Raw genomic sequence first — 16,488 nt, 5'->3', positions numbered from 1 at the left:
GATTTTTGAATGGGACTTTATTATGAATAAGACGGCAACTGGAAGGTCAGCTATGAGTGAAGGTACTCAACTAATAAACAATAATAAAATCACCAATGCTGGATTCTTATGAACAAGAATATATTCCTTGACTTCTCAGTCAAATGCCTAACAAAAAGGGGAGAGAAATAAACTCTGGTACATTCACACAATGTATGAATGGGCATCCATTCATTCACTAAATATTATTTAATTGCCAGGCACTGTTCAAGCTACTAAAAACATAGCAACCTTTCAGAATACAGACTCCACAGAGACAATGTCTAAGTCTATTCAGCTCACTGATGTATCCTAGAACCTACCATACAGTACGCAATCATAAGACATTTGATCAATAAATGAATGCATTTCAATGTGATAAACCTTTGTACGATTATCTATTAATACTGTACATTCTTTAAAAAGCAAAGGCAAAACAAAAAAGAGAAAGAAGAGAGAAAAAAAAAGCAACTTTCCTGGCATACAACTGAAATGAACATTGTGTGTTTCCACACACGTACATAAATGGTGATACTTTTCTTTCACCACCCCAGAGACATACCTTTACAATGTACTGCAATGGCACCCTCAGCATTTTCACAAATATCCAGAAATTCTTTGACAATGGCATCAGAAGGGGTGCTGCCATCCGCAAAGAAAAGATCATGGTGATCGAAACCAGCATCCGTAAAGCGTTTGGCATCGTACATCTTTTTATTCAGGCGAATAATGGTGGTAATATTGTGACTCTTAAAATACGGAATATAAGTTTCAGGAGAATGTTGGTAGTAACCTACATAAAGAAATGCACCAGATCTTGTAAAATGCAGAAAGAAAACAATGGATAACAGTTTTAGTTGTAATTGGGTGGAGACAGCATCTGGAGTGGGGATTGAGTACCAATTTGATAATAACTGTAAAAAACAAAATAAAAAAAGTTAAAAACCAAACAGAATGATGTACTGAAATGACCAAAAATAGTTAAATAGTTAAGACTTAAAGGTTAGTTTAACTCTTTGGCCTCTCTCAAAAGAAAACACAAGATGGACACAACAGCAAAAAGATAGTGGTCCCGTATTTTCATGTTTTGGCATACCACTTTCAAGTCTGGTTCTTGTATGAGGTCCACAGAAGGCAATGAATCGGTCTGGTATTATCCAATTTAAATCTCCATTTTCTGCTTTCTGCAAAGGGAAGACCAGCACAATTCATTTTTGAACAAGCTGTCCCATCTTCCCTTCTCTACACTGAGTCCCTGCAGGACTTCAAGTCCATTGGCTTTAATACAAAAGCTGTTTATAGCCATGAGACAGGAAACTAAAATTTGGCCTGCAATGAGTATTTCCAGAAAACAGTTAACTTCTGGCCCCAATCATCATCTTACAAAGGTGTTTCTTTGCTTTAGGGGTCAGCCTTTGGAAAACAGAGCTGACTGCTGCTATTCAAAATACAGCTAAATATTTTGGTTATTTTAGCTGAGCAAATTCTCATTATATTTGCTGCTAATTAATAAGAAAGCAAACTTTTCTAGTAAGAGGGATCTGGAAACTTCTGTGTTTTCCTGAATGACTAACTTATTTCTAGTATGAGCAATTCTGACTCCCTGAAAAAAGAAGAAAATATCTATTTAAGCTGCTAGCTTCTCAATATTTACTTCTTTACGTATGTATGGAGAGACACCGTTCCATCATTTTGCTACCTAGTTAATAAGTGGGCCCATCAAAAGTTTTCACTACACCCATCAGAAAATTCAAAATGAAAAGTACACTGAGATCATAGCACGTTTGTTCAAAACACATGAATACAAATTGAAATTTAAAACATGCTACTTCTTGTAAGTCTTTTGGATTGAGTTACCATCACAATTATTATAAAATAAATATAGTTCAAATTTAATGACTATAGAAACATATTTCTATAGTAGAAATGGATCTACAAAGACTTTAAGTAGGAAGTAGGAGACACTCATAGTGGACGAGGGGAGAGTTAGTGATAGAAACAAGGTAAATTACTTTTGCAATTGGAGTATGTAATATGTGTACCTGAGAATGAGTTAGAAATAAGCCAAGAGTTGCTTAACTTCCTCAGGGGCCAGGCAGGTAACTAAAACTGGTTTACTTGACTTAATTTATCAACTGCAGGGGAATCGGTAAGCCCATATTCTATGCAAAATGTCCAAGCAGAAATGAGGACAAGTGTTGCCAGATGTTCTGATTTTGAGATGAAACCAGAAATCTTGAATTTTAAATGAAAAACCTGTGATTAGATGTTGGTAACCACTAGATTTCATTGAGTTGCAGATATCACAGATTTTAAGGGGCATCCTGAATTCAGAGAAGTTAAAGTGTGAAAAAATGGGCATCATGGAATCAATAAAATATACCAATTGAAAAATTTTAAATATTCTGTACATACTAAACAAAAGTAGTTCTATAGGCTAATAATACTTTGGGACTCTGTATCTCAATGCAGTTTCATTAAAGGTAAAAGACATTTTTGTGTGTGTGCACAAAATCTCTGCAGCAGTGAGAGACGAGCTAAATAGCACCTATACTACTCTTTAATAATTGTGCTACACCAATGGAACAACTGGCATTTTTAGTTTTGCTTACCTACAAAGAAAAAGTACATTTTATGTTAAATGTTGATTTTTATAAGGATAAGTGCACACACGAAAATGTTAGTAGGAGTTTAAGATGGCAGTTAAATGTATATTGTATTTCAGAAACAGATTCTATTAGAAAGCAGTAACGATAGGGTTCACCCTAATGAACTATACAAGCTGATTTTATATCTTTAGTACATTACAATAACAATTACTCTTAACTATTAACCCAATTCTTCAATAAAATAGTGGTTAAAACTTAATAGTTTAAGATAGCAGTTGCTTTAGAAAGTGAATGTGAAAGAACAGATATCTGAGGATTCAAGATACTGCTGCATGAAGTACTGTCCATGGGATCACCCCCCCCCCCAATTAGAGAACATCTGGCTCAAGATAACTACAAGAGAAAAATTGTTTCTTAGAAAACATACTGATCTACAGGTATTCTTGGCTTAAAAAAAAAAAAAAACCTGTTACCATAACATCTTACTCAGATTCTCATTATTTGGATGGTAGGAGAGTAGAATTAATTATATGTTCTTTTTAAAACTAATTTTATAAATCTAGAGGACATGTGTGGTTTTGTCTGCTTGGACTCTCCCTTTTTTCATCTGTATGGTTTGATAGGGCTGATACCAGCATCCAGCTCCTGGGATGGCTAGAACACTAGGTCTGGTCAGAACATCCCACCCCTTCTCCACCTCACCCCCAAACATGGACTGGTTCAGGGACGGGCACATGATCCAGAGGCCAATGAGAGGCATTCCTGGGTTGTGTGCTGGAGCTAAGAGCGCTCTCTTTCTGATGAGATTGCTCAGCTGGTAGATGAAAGCTGCTGGTGGCAACCTCTGCCACTACTGGGGAAAGGTGGCCTAAGAACAAAGCCAATTTCAGTCCAATTTCTGATAAATATTTTGAGCATCTGAATCCAGTCATTCTTGAAGGTATACCTGCTCCTGCACTTTTCATTTATGTAAGCCAATACATTTGCCCCTTTTGACTGAAGCCATTTGTGTTTAGTTTCTGTAACTTGCAACCAGAAGTGTCCTGATTCAATAAAAGCTAAAGTAGTTTGCAGGGGTAGCTATATGTTGACCATATACTAAACCAGTTCTCATCAGACCTGTGCTAAGGGGGTTTTATACATGTAATCTCAATCATTGTAATGAAAATCATTAATACTGAAAGTATGTAAAGTAAATGTTAGAAAAAATGCACAGAAGTACACTCAATTACTATCAATCAATCTGGATAGAGGCATCAAATCACTACTAAGAGCTGGGATTGGAGAAATGGGGTAAGAGGATGAAAAATGTGATTTTTTAAATTTTATATATGAGTTTTTAATTTTATATATGATTTTTTAATTTTATATATATCTAAATTGTTTGATTTTTTAAAACAAGAGTTTACTTCTGTAAGCAAAACAAATAAATGTTTAAAACATTCTCTATGAAAACTTACTTCATAGTGTTCATATTCATCAAGGTCAAACGAGCTGAAATTAAGGAAGCCATATTGCATTGCCTAAAATCCAAAGGAAAGTTTTGAGAACAAACTGCAAATAAGAAAGCAATTTCCAATCCAAACTCATAATAATAAATATCAAGGAGTCACCCCGGAAAAGTTATTACTGCATTTAGGTTACTTTCCATTGAATAATTTTCAAAGAAAGTGGACCACACATTTTAAATGTTTCCATTATCTGAAAAATTAGTTATAACAATCTTTATTTTAATGAAATATATTGGATTTATCATCCTATCCATGCATAAACAATCATGTCTTCAGATTAATCTTACTAGCTTATAATCAACACCATTCATGTGTTTAAGATTCAGAATTGTATGCTACAATGTACAGCTCAGTGCTGTCCATAGAAAGAATATTGAAGAGGAAAGAAACCATGTGATAGATTTTCCTAAACAATCCCACACACTACATAAATATTTTCCCTTTCAAATTCTTTTGACAAGTTAGTCTTGAATTAAGAAATTAATGTTTCCTGTACTAAAGACACTCCAGAGATCAACACTAAAATTCAAATTTTGAGGAAAAAAACTTCTTTCCAAAAGAAAAGTCCATTAATTTTTCTGTTCTATCCTCTAGCCCCACTCTGAGTTATGAAAGGCAGATCATGCTAACTAAACTAAGCACAGCATCTATTTTCTGAGACAAGGACCAACAAAGCTGGCAGCATCTGAAAAGTATTCTCCTTGCTGACCAAGCACTGAACCAGACAGTATGTAAGCAAGAATTCTTGGTCAATAAGGTATTCTTTGTTCAAAGGGGGGTGACCCTATAAACCCAATTTTAAAAATTTAAATTATCACAATATAAATGTAAAATAGGAAGGCTAGAATACCAACAACAAAAAAACCCTCATTAAAAAAAATCTATAATTATCTAAGCTCTAATTATAAGACAAAATCCATGTTTAATTTTATTTCTTTGAATTCAAAAATAATCTATATTTCATGAAATACTAGAGATGATTCTAACAGAATAAAACGATAAAATGTAGTTTAAAGGCAATTCCTATTTTCCTTTGAATTTCACAAGAATATCCCATTGGAAGTAGGTAGCAGTAAAATTAAAGCAAAATTACATTTATGAATGTTTCATATATGCACTATTTGAAATACTTAAAATCAGTCAAAAGTAAAAAATTCTGAAACTAAAAATCAGAAGCTGTTGACCCTTGAGTAAAACAAACATAGTTGAAAATGTGACCTACAGTACCAGCTAATTCGACTTTGGGTACAATATTTGATAAAAAGTCAAGCCAAGAAATAACAATAGAAACTCCTGTAGGCAGATGGAAACTGTTATAATAGACCATTTCCAAACTCCTCAGAGCTCTTCCTTTCTTCTTTGAAAGGTGATGAGGGTAGAAAGAAGGGAGCCCTAGCATCAGGATGAATGTGCGTACCTACACTGGTAGCTCCCTGGGGGGCAGTAAATGCAACCGGAAGGTGCCTTTTATACCTGCTGCTCTTTCTGCCCAGAACCTGCCTAACCTGAGGCTCACTGAGTGACCTCAGGGCCCACGACTACCCTCAATCAGCTCTATTCCATGTAAAGTCACTAGACTCACATTCAGAAAAGAATTAAATGCCTGATATAGAAAAAAGGTATACCGATTAGTCTCTGAATTCATATCCTAACTAGTCCTCTTATTTTAAGGTCCCATATTCTGTCAAAATTCTCAGGAAGCCACCATGTTTCATTATCTCAAAAAAATAAACCTTTTGCCTCTGAAACCACAAAACTCATACAGTACTTGAGATGTTGTTAAAGGTTTAGTTGATCCACTGGATAATGATTAGTTACTTGTGCTACTCTGACATCCAAGAAATATACTGGAGAACATGTTATAAGCAGGCCCTGGTGCACTACACAACCCCGGAGGACTCTGTTCATTTAGTGTATAACGTGAAGGGTGACCCCTGGAGTCAAAACGGCAGCCCCGGTTCTAACACATGGGAGTTATTTTAAAATAGCTTTGATAAAGCAGTAGTGACCCACTTAGTTTTACATGAAACCCTGTAACAAACTAACAGGCTGCTAAAATTCTTCTACTGAACTAAAAACTATCTGAAAGCATAAAGGTACAAAACTAGAGTTTGACAATTACTTTGTCTGTTGTGAACAGTATCTGAGGGAATCAGACACATAAAATACACAAATTAAAGAGAACTTAGAAACCAGCAATCTATTAACTTTTTGTTTTTCTTTTAAATCACAACACACTGAAAATTGACTCTGGATTCAGAACCCTAATTATGTAACTGCCTCTTAGATATAAGCCCCTATTTTTTAAGTGGCTTTCCCCTCAACTGACGCAGAGAAGCACTCAGAGATTCAGAAGGAACTGTTTCCCTGGTTTGGTATCCTTGGAACATTAAGAGGAAAATGGAGTACCTCTAGCATCATATACTTTTTGGAAGAAATCCTAATAAACAGATCTTTGAGAAAGAAGGCCTAAGCTTTCCTTAGATTATAAATTAGTTCTCCAACACAACACAGGGAACATCCTATGAGTCACTTACCTTCTTTATTGCATGAAAACAGTCAAGAAGTGTAATATAAAAACTGCAACTTCCATAGGCAGCATCTCTGAAATTCCAAAAATATTGAAATACAAAACTCAGCTTTATTTTTTGCAGCATACATAACACAAGACAAAGCTGATTAGAATTTACAAACACACAGCCAGAACCATTTCAAAACAAAACATAAAAACACTGACTTTTGTTTTTAAATAAAGGATAAATCACTGTTATAAATTTCACTGCAGTTTCTACCTACACTCCAGTATGTAATGTTTTATGGACCTGAATCAATAACCACAACCTAAATTTTATACTATCTCTCTGGATCATTTTTTAATTTGACAGCTGAGCTTCCCAAGTTCCTTGGTAAGTTCAACTAATTAGTAATATTTACGCCTCCTCCAAAAGAGATTTTTTCTTAAACTGGAATATATCATATCAAACTATTTTACCAGGAAAGATCACTTTTTGATTCTGTATATATGTATAAGTGTGTGAGTGTATGTCTGTGAGTACATGTTGTATGTGTATGTGTGTATCCATTCAAGTAGGAAAAAATATTGGAAAAAGAAGATAACACATGAAATACTAGATTGCACCTAAAGGGCATTCTTTTCCTCTCACATTTTCACTGGATGACTTCCTTCTAATTCTTCAGGGACAAAAGAACCAATAAAATGATAGCAATTAAGACTCAATTACCTTCGTTAGCATCATTCAACCGCTACAAAACAAACAAGATTCAATCCAGTCACAGCTTTCAATAAAGCGCTTACAGACAACTCTACCCCAACACTGCATTAATACTCATCAGTAATGCTGATGAATCTCTTAAAATCTGATAAAATTTTGGCCAGAAGAAAGGTACTCCCCTCACCCCACCCTGCCTCTCCTTTCAGGCTAACTTGAGCCTTTAAAAAACGAAAACTTTTTGGAGCTAGACAAAATAAAAATTAATTTAATTATGGGTGCCTCTCTGAATCAGAACCCTAAGTGGGGCAGTGTTACTACTGGAGCCTCCATTAATTGCTCATTTTGGTTGTGTTTTCATACTGCGGTATTTCTTACGTGAATAACTGAAGTGTATATTCCTAACTTTTAATTCCTGCCCAAACGTTAAAGGAGAAATATTCAAAGACTGTTAATTATAGCAATATTAAACTAACAATGAGGAAAAGACAAGGCATCTTTTTCAGCTGAAAACAATTTTAGACATTACTCTGAATTGGTTAGAGTGTCTGAAATGTGCCAGTCTTTTTTCCTTTAAAAAGAAATCTACTCAGATTGAGAGAGTGATCAAATGAGAGGGAGGAGTAGCAACAGACAAGATAGGATTTAGCAAAGGATTATGACTACTGAATCATTATATAGATTTTTTTAAGTCTCTCATGTATTAGAACAGCTAGAAGGAAATAAGTGAAAATGTGGAACTGTAACTCATAACATACTCTGAAATTTGCTCTGTAACCACTTGTTAAACCGTACTTTGAAAGTTATCACATTTCTGTACATATGTTATATATCACAATAAAAAATGTTAAAGAAAAAAAAGGAAGTATGCTTTAGAGTTATAAACTTCAATAGACTAAAAGCTTCTCAATGATTTCACTAGTTTTTAAATTCCTAGTGTTTGACATAATAGAAGTCCAATAAATGTTTGTTGGAAAAACAAGGACTAAATGAAAGAATGAGGTTTGAGCTCAAGTAGAACCATCATGAGGACAGGATGCAAGGTCCTAAAACATGCCCTTTTGGTTTTGTGAAGTTCTCTTTAAAAGTTTCTCTTCCAAGAGCTAGTAAAGGTCTCTATCCTATTGAGAAAACAGTAACTTTATCGATAATGCATTAGTAATATTCAGAAAAGAGAAAAATAAAATGACTTGCAGCAGTGTTCTCACACTGAGGTCTCCAGACAAGCAGCACTGACATTGCTGGAACACGTTAGAAATGCAAATTCTCAGGCCCCACTTCCAATACATTGAATCAGAAATTCTGGAGTAGGGCCAGGTAATTTGTGTTTTAACAGGAGCTCAATGTGACTCAAGTCAACACAAATACTTGTTTTGTTTTGTAGAAATAATTTTTAATGGCATAAAGATTTTTTTTTTTTTTAGATAAAGAACCCAAGGCAGGAAAGTGAAGTCGTTTAGCCTAAACCAAAATCAAAATTATCAGTGGAAATAGGATGAGCTCTCAAATTGCATCCCAATGTTTTCATCATGTCTTCCCAATTAAATACTGCCATTATCCTCTTAAACTACTGATAATTCTTTTCCTGTCAAGTTAAAGGCACGTTGATTCAGTCTTTGTGATAACTTGGTTTATTTACTTGACATATTTTCTGAGAACCTACTCTGGGTCAAGCACTGCTCTAGTCAGTGAGTTCAACAAGCTCTGATTTGGGCTAGGCTCAAGTTTTGCTTCATGCACCACACTATCTGCATATAAGAACCTGTTCCTTTATTCAGTCATGTTTATTTAGTTAACACCTCCAACTTTAAACACACCCTTATCTCCCGTGTCCCCATGTAAACCATCAGGTTTCATCAAACAGGCAGAATAGCAGCCATGAATCTAGGTGTAAGCCTTCATGGCAGGGAAAAACCATCACTTGGATAATTAAACAAACTTGGAAAAGCAGAAGAGAATCAACGAAGGGTTACTGCTTAGGAACTGTGAAATAACATCAAATGCTAGTTTAAAAAAATAACAGCTCTCAAAGCAGCTTTTATTCATAATACCCCAAAACTGCAAAATAAATATTTATCAAAAGCAAAGAGGAAAAATAAATTGTGTTCATAAGACAGAATGCTACAAAAGCAATAAAACTGATGAGCTGCTGATACATGCATAATATGGATAAATCTCACAGATACTACGTACTTAAAAAGCCAAGTGTCAGCGCCCCAAAATGCATACTGTATGATTTCGTTTATATGAAGTGCAGAGACAAACAAAACTAACTGATCGTGGTAGAAGTCTGAGTAGTGGTTACATGGAGGTGGCTAAGGACTGAAACGGATAGGAGGGAAGCTTCTGGAATGCCAGCAATGTGCTCTATTTTGAAATGGGTGGTATTACATATATATGTAAAAATTTAATGGGCTGTATACTTATGATTAGTGATTACACTTCAATTAAAAAAAGAAAAAGAAAAAATGCTCAACAAATGTTAGTTAAGGCCCAGGCACTAATACCAAAGGTTTTATACAGAGGGTGTCATTTAGCCCTCACGACCTCATTAGGTAGATACTATTATCATTTCCAATTACAGACTAGAGACCAAAGCTCCAAGATGTTTATAAATAAGTAAAGGGCCACAGAGCTATTATTGGCAGAGCTAAGAGTCAAAGTCTCATCTGTCTGACATCAATGACAAAGCTATAAACTATGAATATTATCTCTTAAGAAAATAAAAGGCAGAGACAGAAAAATCAACTAGGAAGTGAAGAAACAATACAACACAAAAGAATAGGAAATATCTGCTCTTCACAACAATGATTCTAAGGAATCAAGAAAATGCTGAATTACATTTTATATTTTTTCATTTGAATAGTCAAAGAATTATTTAATATTATTCAAAAATAAATCATATACATCAATATTTTAAATTCAGTACTTAAAAGAATTAATCTAAGTTGCATTATATCTAATTAAATATTACTATAGAACATTACAAAGTTATTAACTGTAAATGAATGTTATTCCTGTAGGACCTCTGGTTGGCAATACTTTAGTAGCAGTTAAATTTATTGTATGTACTTGAAGTGGCAAGCATAAAAAGACTATAAGGAAAAAAAAAAAAAAAAAAAAGACTATAAGGTACTTTCTATCAAAATATTATACCAGGCTTCATTAATTCTTTCTGGCCTACTGTTCTATAGAACAGTAAAATGTAAGAGAAACCAGATTTTTAAATTTCCAATCTGCCACAGGCCAATACTTTAAAAAAAAACAATAAATAATAAAGAACAATAGATAACACTGCACTATGACATACCTACAATAATGTAATATCTTATGTTTGTAAAACAGAAGTGAATTATCAAAACGGGGGGGGGATAATACAACAATATACAAACCCCAATTCTTTTATTATCTGATAGAACAGACACAAAATTACTCTATCAAATGGCTGTAACAATCTCTAAAACTTTACTCTCAATTTCTGTACTTACATTGTCATAGTCTGGTAACAAAAAATTTGCAGGCAGGCACCAGGCCACAGACCATACTTTAAACAACACTGCTTTAGCTAAATCCCTTATCTGGCATCTATAACTGAAGAGATTCAAACTTCACAAATCTGAACTGTTCCTTCAGAGAATTACTGACAGACATTCCTGGGACAAGAAATATTGAACTTCATTTCTCAGTGCAAAACTCAATAGTTTTACACACAGGTATGGCAACAAGCAATGTTTATTCTGTTTCTAGCAGCTGTTCTTAAATGAATGCAAAAACCTCTTTTTTTCAGACAGTCCTTACTTGGATTATGTGGAACGTGTGAGTATATTCTTATTTCAGGATCTTGTATTGTAAACTGCATGAATGACACTATTATGAGGATTGCCATTATAAAGAAGAGTTCTGCAGAACAAAATTACCACCGTTTATCAAGAGGTAAAATGTGCCTTAGAGTCAGGTACCATAAATATAAAGCATTTCTCCCAAAGAAAGTAGATGGTTGCTGATGTATTTTTTAATTCAATTTAATTGAGATATATTCACATACCATACAATCATCCAAAGTGTACAATCAATTATTCACAGCACCATCATATAGTTGTGTAGTTGCTGATGTATTTTAAGTTGAGAAGAATAGAACACCTTTCAGTTAGAAAATAATGTTCATCTCACCCTTACCTTCCCAACTCAAACAAAAGAATACTTAAGATGATCCAAGAGCTCAGAAAAAAGGGATGATACTAGGTTCAAAGCAATTCCTCTAATTTGCTAACTAATATACAGCCTTTAGTGCAATACTATTCCTGACCTCTATAGATTGTCATAACAAATCTGTCTCATGGAATAACTCCATGGGAGGTCCTATGTAGTTATTTATACGGAGATTTTTGCCTATGTTAAAAAGACCTCACCCCAAAGTTCAACCACAAGGAACTTACATAACCTCACACTTTAAAGACAAGGCCAGATCTTTAAAATTGGGCACTCAAGGTATATGCAACAATCCTAAAACAGTTAATTAATTTTGTGAATGAAAGAAAAAGGCAATATTTAAAATTATCAATATGGTATGCAATAAGTAAAATTATTTCACACATCTATTATGCATTGGTACCATACAAGTATTTGGATTATATACCTGAGTTAAGTATTTTGAGATAGAAAAACTTTTTAGAACTTAATTTTAAAAAAAGACACATTTTTTTTGAAATTATCTTCAACACAATCACATGGTAAGTCTGAGATAAGGATTTCATCCATTTATATAAAGACATTATTTATCTACCATTTCTATACCACAGCAGTTTGACTGGTTTTTCGAGTAGTGGTAACATATCAAACTCATCCAACTACTACCTCTCCTGCCCTTGTTCCTATGAAAAGTGGGGTAGATTTTGCTTCCCAAATTAACTCTTCATTACTGGGAGACTTTTATTTCTTAACCCATCATAAGCCAAACTCCCCAGTTGTAGTTTACTCCAGAATTCGCAGAAAAATACAAAGCATAGTTTCAATATATGGTAGTGGTTCTCACCAGAGGTGATTTTGCCACTCAGGAGACATTCTGGTTTTGCAGGCAGGCACCAGGTCACAGACCATACTTTAAAAAACTAGGCACTGGCACCTAGTGAGCACAGGCCAAGGATGTTGCTAAACATCTTATAATGCACAGCAGAGCTCCCACAACAACGTCAATAGTGTCACTCTGTGAAACCTAGATCTATGGTATTATTTGTAGCCATCCTAAAATGGCCATTTACCCGATCTTTTTTCAAAAACAACTACCAATAAATTTCTGGTAAGAGTCTGATTAAACAAAACTACCATATCATTCTTGCATTTACCTGAAAGGAATATAAGATGTATCTCCAAACAGTAATATTCTATATGCTTCTTCTGGAGTTCTTCCCAAATATATAACCTACATTTGAAAAGAGAAGAAAAAGGCAATTTACTTCTAAGCAAAGACATAGTATAATTGCTATCAAATGAGTTTTGTATGATTTAACAGGCTAATCTTGGCTATCCAGGAAATATATTCCCTTTTCAGAAAGAAAATAGCCATTATCAAAAGCAACATACACTTTAGTTCACTAAGATATTCAGAATATTTTTCTTTGATATGTATGTTATCATTTTAGGAATATATTTTGGAACAAAAACACTTATAACCTATTTATGAGAAAACATTAGGTTTAAAATTTGATTCAATCCCCAGCAAAGTTTATAAACAGTATTTTTATTACTTAAGGTAATCTATTTAAGTGTTAAAGTGGGATGGTACTTGTTCTAGTTTCCTAACGCTGCCGGAATGCAAAACACCAGAAATGGACTGGCTTTTATAAAAGGGGGGTTTATTTACAGTCTTAAGGCCATAAAGTGTCCAAGGTAACACATCAACAATTGGGTACCTTCACTGGAGGATGGCCAGTGGTGTCCAGAAAACCTCTGTTAGCTGGGAAGGCAAGTGGCTGGAGTCTGCTCCAAGTTCTGGTTTCAAAATGGCGTTCTCCCAGGATGTTCCTCTCTAGGCTTCAGTTCCTCAAAAATGTCACTCTTAGTTGCTCTTGGGGAATTTGTCCTCTCTTAGCTTCTCTGGAGCAAAAGTCTCCTTTCAAAGGTTTTCTCCAAAATGTCTCTGCAAGCTGAAGCTCCTCTGTCAGTTCCAGTGCATTCTTCAAAGTGTCCCTTTTGGCTGTAGCTCCTCTTCAAAGTGTAACTCTCAGCTGCACTGAGTTGCTTCTGTTTGTCAGCTCATTTATATGGTTCCAGTGATTTAATTTAGACCTACCCTGAATGGATGGGGTAACACCTCCATAGAAATTATCCAATTAGAGTCATCACCCACAGTTTGGTGGGGTGCATTTTCATGCAAACAACCTAATCCAAACATTCCAACTTAATCCCCACTAACATGTCTGCCCCACAAGATGGCATCAAAGAATACGGCTTTTTCTGGGGGACATAATACATTCCACCCCCTGGACCCCAGAAAAACATATTCTTTCCAAATACAAAATACATTCATCCCATCACAGTATCACAAAAACTTAAATCATTTACTTTTATAAGAGTTGTACAGATTTCTGATGAACTTCAGGATAAGAATAACACATTGTGTTCACTTAAAAAATTAATAAAATGTTAACTGCTAATTTAAATCATTCTTCACACCGTGGATTTTTAAAATTAACTAATTAATTTTAAAGAAAAAAATATGCAGAAAATCCAGAGTTCCCATATATTCCCTCCTCTCACAGTTTTTCCTATTAACATATTACAATTAATGAGACAATATTATTATAATTATTCTATTAACCATAGTCCATAGTTCACATTAGGGTTCACTCTTTGTGTTGTACAGTCAGTCTTATGGTTTAACAATTTTTATTCTAGTAACATATATACCACCTAAAATTTCCCCTTTTAACCACATTCAAACGTATAATTCAATGTTGTTAATTACATTCACAATTTTGTACTACCAACACCGCCATCTGTTACCAAAACCTTTCCATTGTCCCACACAGAAACCAATGTACCAATTAAGCATTGACTCTCCATTCCCAATCCCCATCTCTGCCCTGGGTAACCTGCATTCTAGTTCTGACTCTTATCAATTTGCTTATTCTAATTATTTTGTATCAGTGAGATCATAAAATACTTCTCCTTTTGTGTCAACTTCAAGGTTCATCCATGTTGTCGCATATGTTAGAACTTCATTCCCTTTTACGGCTGTGTAATAGTCTATTTTGTATATATACCACATTCTGTTTATCCATTCATCTGTTCATGGACATTTGGGTTGCTTCCACTTTCTGGCAATTGTGAACAATGTGGATCTCAACATCGATGTGCAAGTATCTGTTTGAGTACCTGCTTTCAATTCTTCTGGGTATCTACCTAGAAGTGGGATTGTCAGGTCATGTGGTAACTCTATACTTAACTTTCTGAGGAACCGCCAAACCATTTTTCACATTGGCTGTACCATTTGACATTCCCATCAACAATGAACGAACATCCTATTTCTCCACAACCTATCCAACACTTGTTATTTTCCATTTTTTTAATGGTAGCCACCCTAGTGTGTATGAAATGGTATCTCATTGTGGTTTTGATTTTCATTTCCCTAATGGATAATGATTCTGAACATCTTTTCTTGTGCTTATTGCTCATCTGTACATCTATTCAAGTCTTTTGCACATTTTGATTAGGTTGTTGTTTTGCTGTTGACTTGTAGGAGTTCTTTATATATTCTGGATATTAAACCCTTATTGGCTGACTGGTTATTTTGATCACAAGCATTAATGACATACTTTATCAGCAAAAATTCATAATTTGATTTACACATCCACTATAAAAAGACTTTAAGTCTACTGAGCTTATGAAAAGTTGTAAGTTATACATGAGTCCTGTATGTACCACAACTTTTAAGTTTAAAAGTTGACTCTGCAACTAATTGGGATGAGCACTGGATCTAGTACCAACTTCTACTTCTTACCAACTAAGAAGGAAAAACAGAAGAAATATAGTTATATTCCTCTCTAGGTTCACAAAAGGAAAAGAATTCCCCCAATGATGAGCCACATAAGTAAGGCCAAATGTGAAATATCAGGGTAACTAATTATCATAAACCCATAATGAAAACTTTACTACTATGATGGTTAACTTTATGTCAATTTGGCCAGGTTATGGGATCCAGATGTTTGATCAAACACTGTAGATGTGATTAGCATCTACAATCAGTTGACTTTTAATTAAAGGAGATTATCCTCTATAATGTGGGTGGCCCTCATCCAATCGGCTGAAGGCCTTAAAATGCAAATAATATGTGTCCAGAAGAAGAAATTCTAGCTCATGACTATACTATCTACTCTCTTGAGTTTCCAGACTACTGTCCTATCATATAGATTTTGGAATTGCAAGGTCCCAAAGCTATACAAGCAATTTCTTAAATAAATCTCTTAATATAAACAGATATGCATATATCCTGTTGATTTTGTTTCTCTGGGGAATGCTAATAAAATTACTAAATACAAATACTAAATACTAAATACAACGTGAGTCATTAAGTGACATTTTTATGATTTCATAAAATTATTTTTAAAGAGTAATTCTGCTAAAGACGGGGACAAAACACAGATCAAAACCATAATGAGATACCACTTCACACCGACAAGGATGGCCATTATAGAAAACAAAAGGAAAATACAAGTATTGGAGAGGATGCGGAAAATTGGGACTCTATAGTGTATTGTTGGTAGGATATAAAATGGGGTACTCACTGTAGAAAGCAATATGGAGGAGTTCCATGAAAAGTTAAATATATAATTACCAAATGACCCAGCAAATTATACTTCTTCATATAAAACCAAGAAGTACACCTATCTTTACAGCAGCATTATTCACAGTAGCCAAAAGGTGTAAACAACCAAATGAACAAACAAATGAATGGAAAAACAAAATGCGGCACATACACACAATGGGATGTTATTTAGCTGTAAGAAAAAATGAAGTTCTGAGACAAGCTGCAACATGAAACAACCTTGGACACTTTCTGCTCAATAAAATAAGCAAGACACATTAAGGACAAATTTTGAATGTCACTTATAAGAAATGTCT

The 16,488-nt window shown here is 34.4% G+C and overlaps 1 protein-coding gene across 19 annotated transcripts in view; it reads right to left on the bottom strand.

Moving 5' to 3' along the window:
• Nucleotides 1-16,488, bottom strand: part of CDC14B (cell division cycle 14B) — a 143,531-nt gene that overhangs the window by 29,025 nt on the left and 98,018 nt on the right. For all 19 annotated transcript variants that reach the window (XM_037798207.1, XM_037798206.1, XM_037798210.1 and 16 more), the window contains 5 exons: nt 12,711-12,787; nt 6,676-6,742; nt 4,088-4,150; nt 1,115-1,202; nt 581-811 (listed from right to left, as the gene is read on the bottom strand). In XM_037798207.1, the coding sequence (XP_037654135.1) occupies nt 581-811; nt 1,115-1,202; nt 4,088-4,150; nt 6,676-6,742; nt 12,711-12,787 (526 nt within the window). The remainder of the gene's footprint in view (nt 1-580; nt 812-1,114; nt 1,203-4,087; nt 4,151-6,675; nt 6,743-12,710; nt 12,788-16,488) is intronic.

The sequence above is a fragment of the Choloepus didactylus genome, chromosome 10 (genome assembly GCF_015220235.1).
Source record: "Choloepus didactylus isolate mChoDid1 chromosome 10, mChoDid1.pri, whole genome shotgun sequence".
In the NCBI taxonomy this organism is placed as follows: domain Eukaryota; kingdom Metazoa; phylum Chordata; class Mammalia; order Pilosa; family Megalonychidae; genus Choloepus; species Choloepus didactylus.
This window is presented reverse-complemented; position numbering and strand designations above follow the sequence as displayed.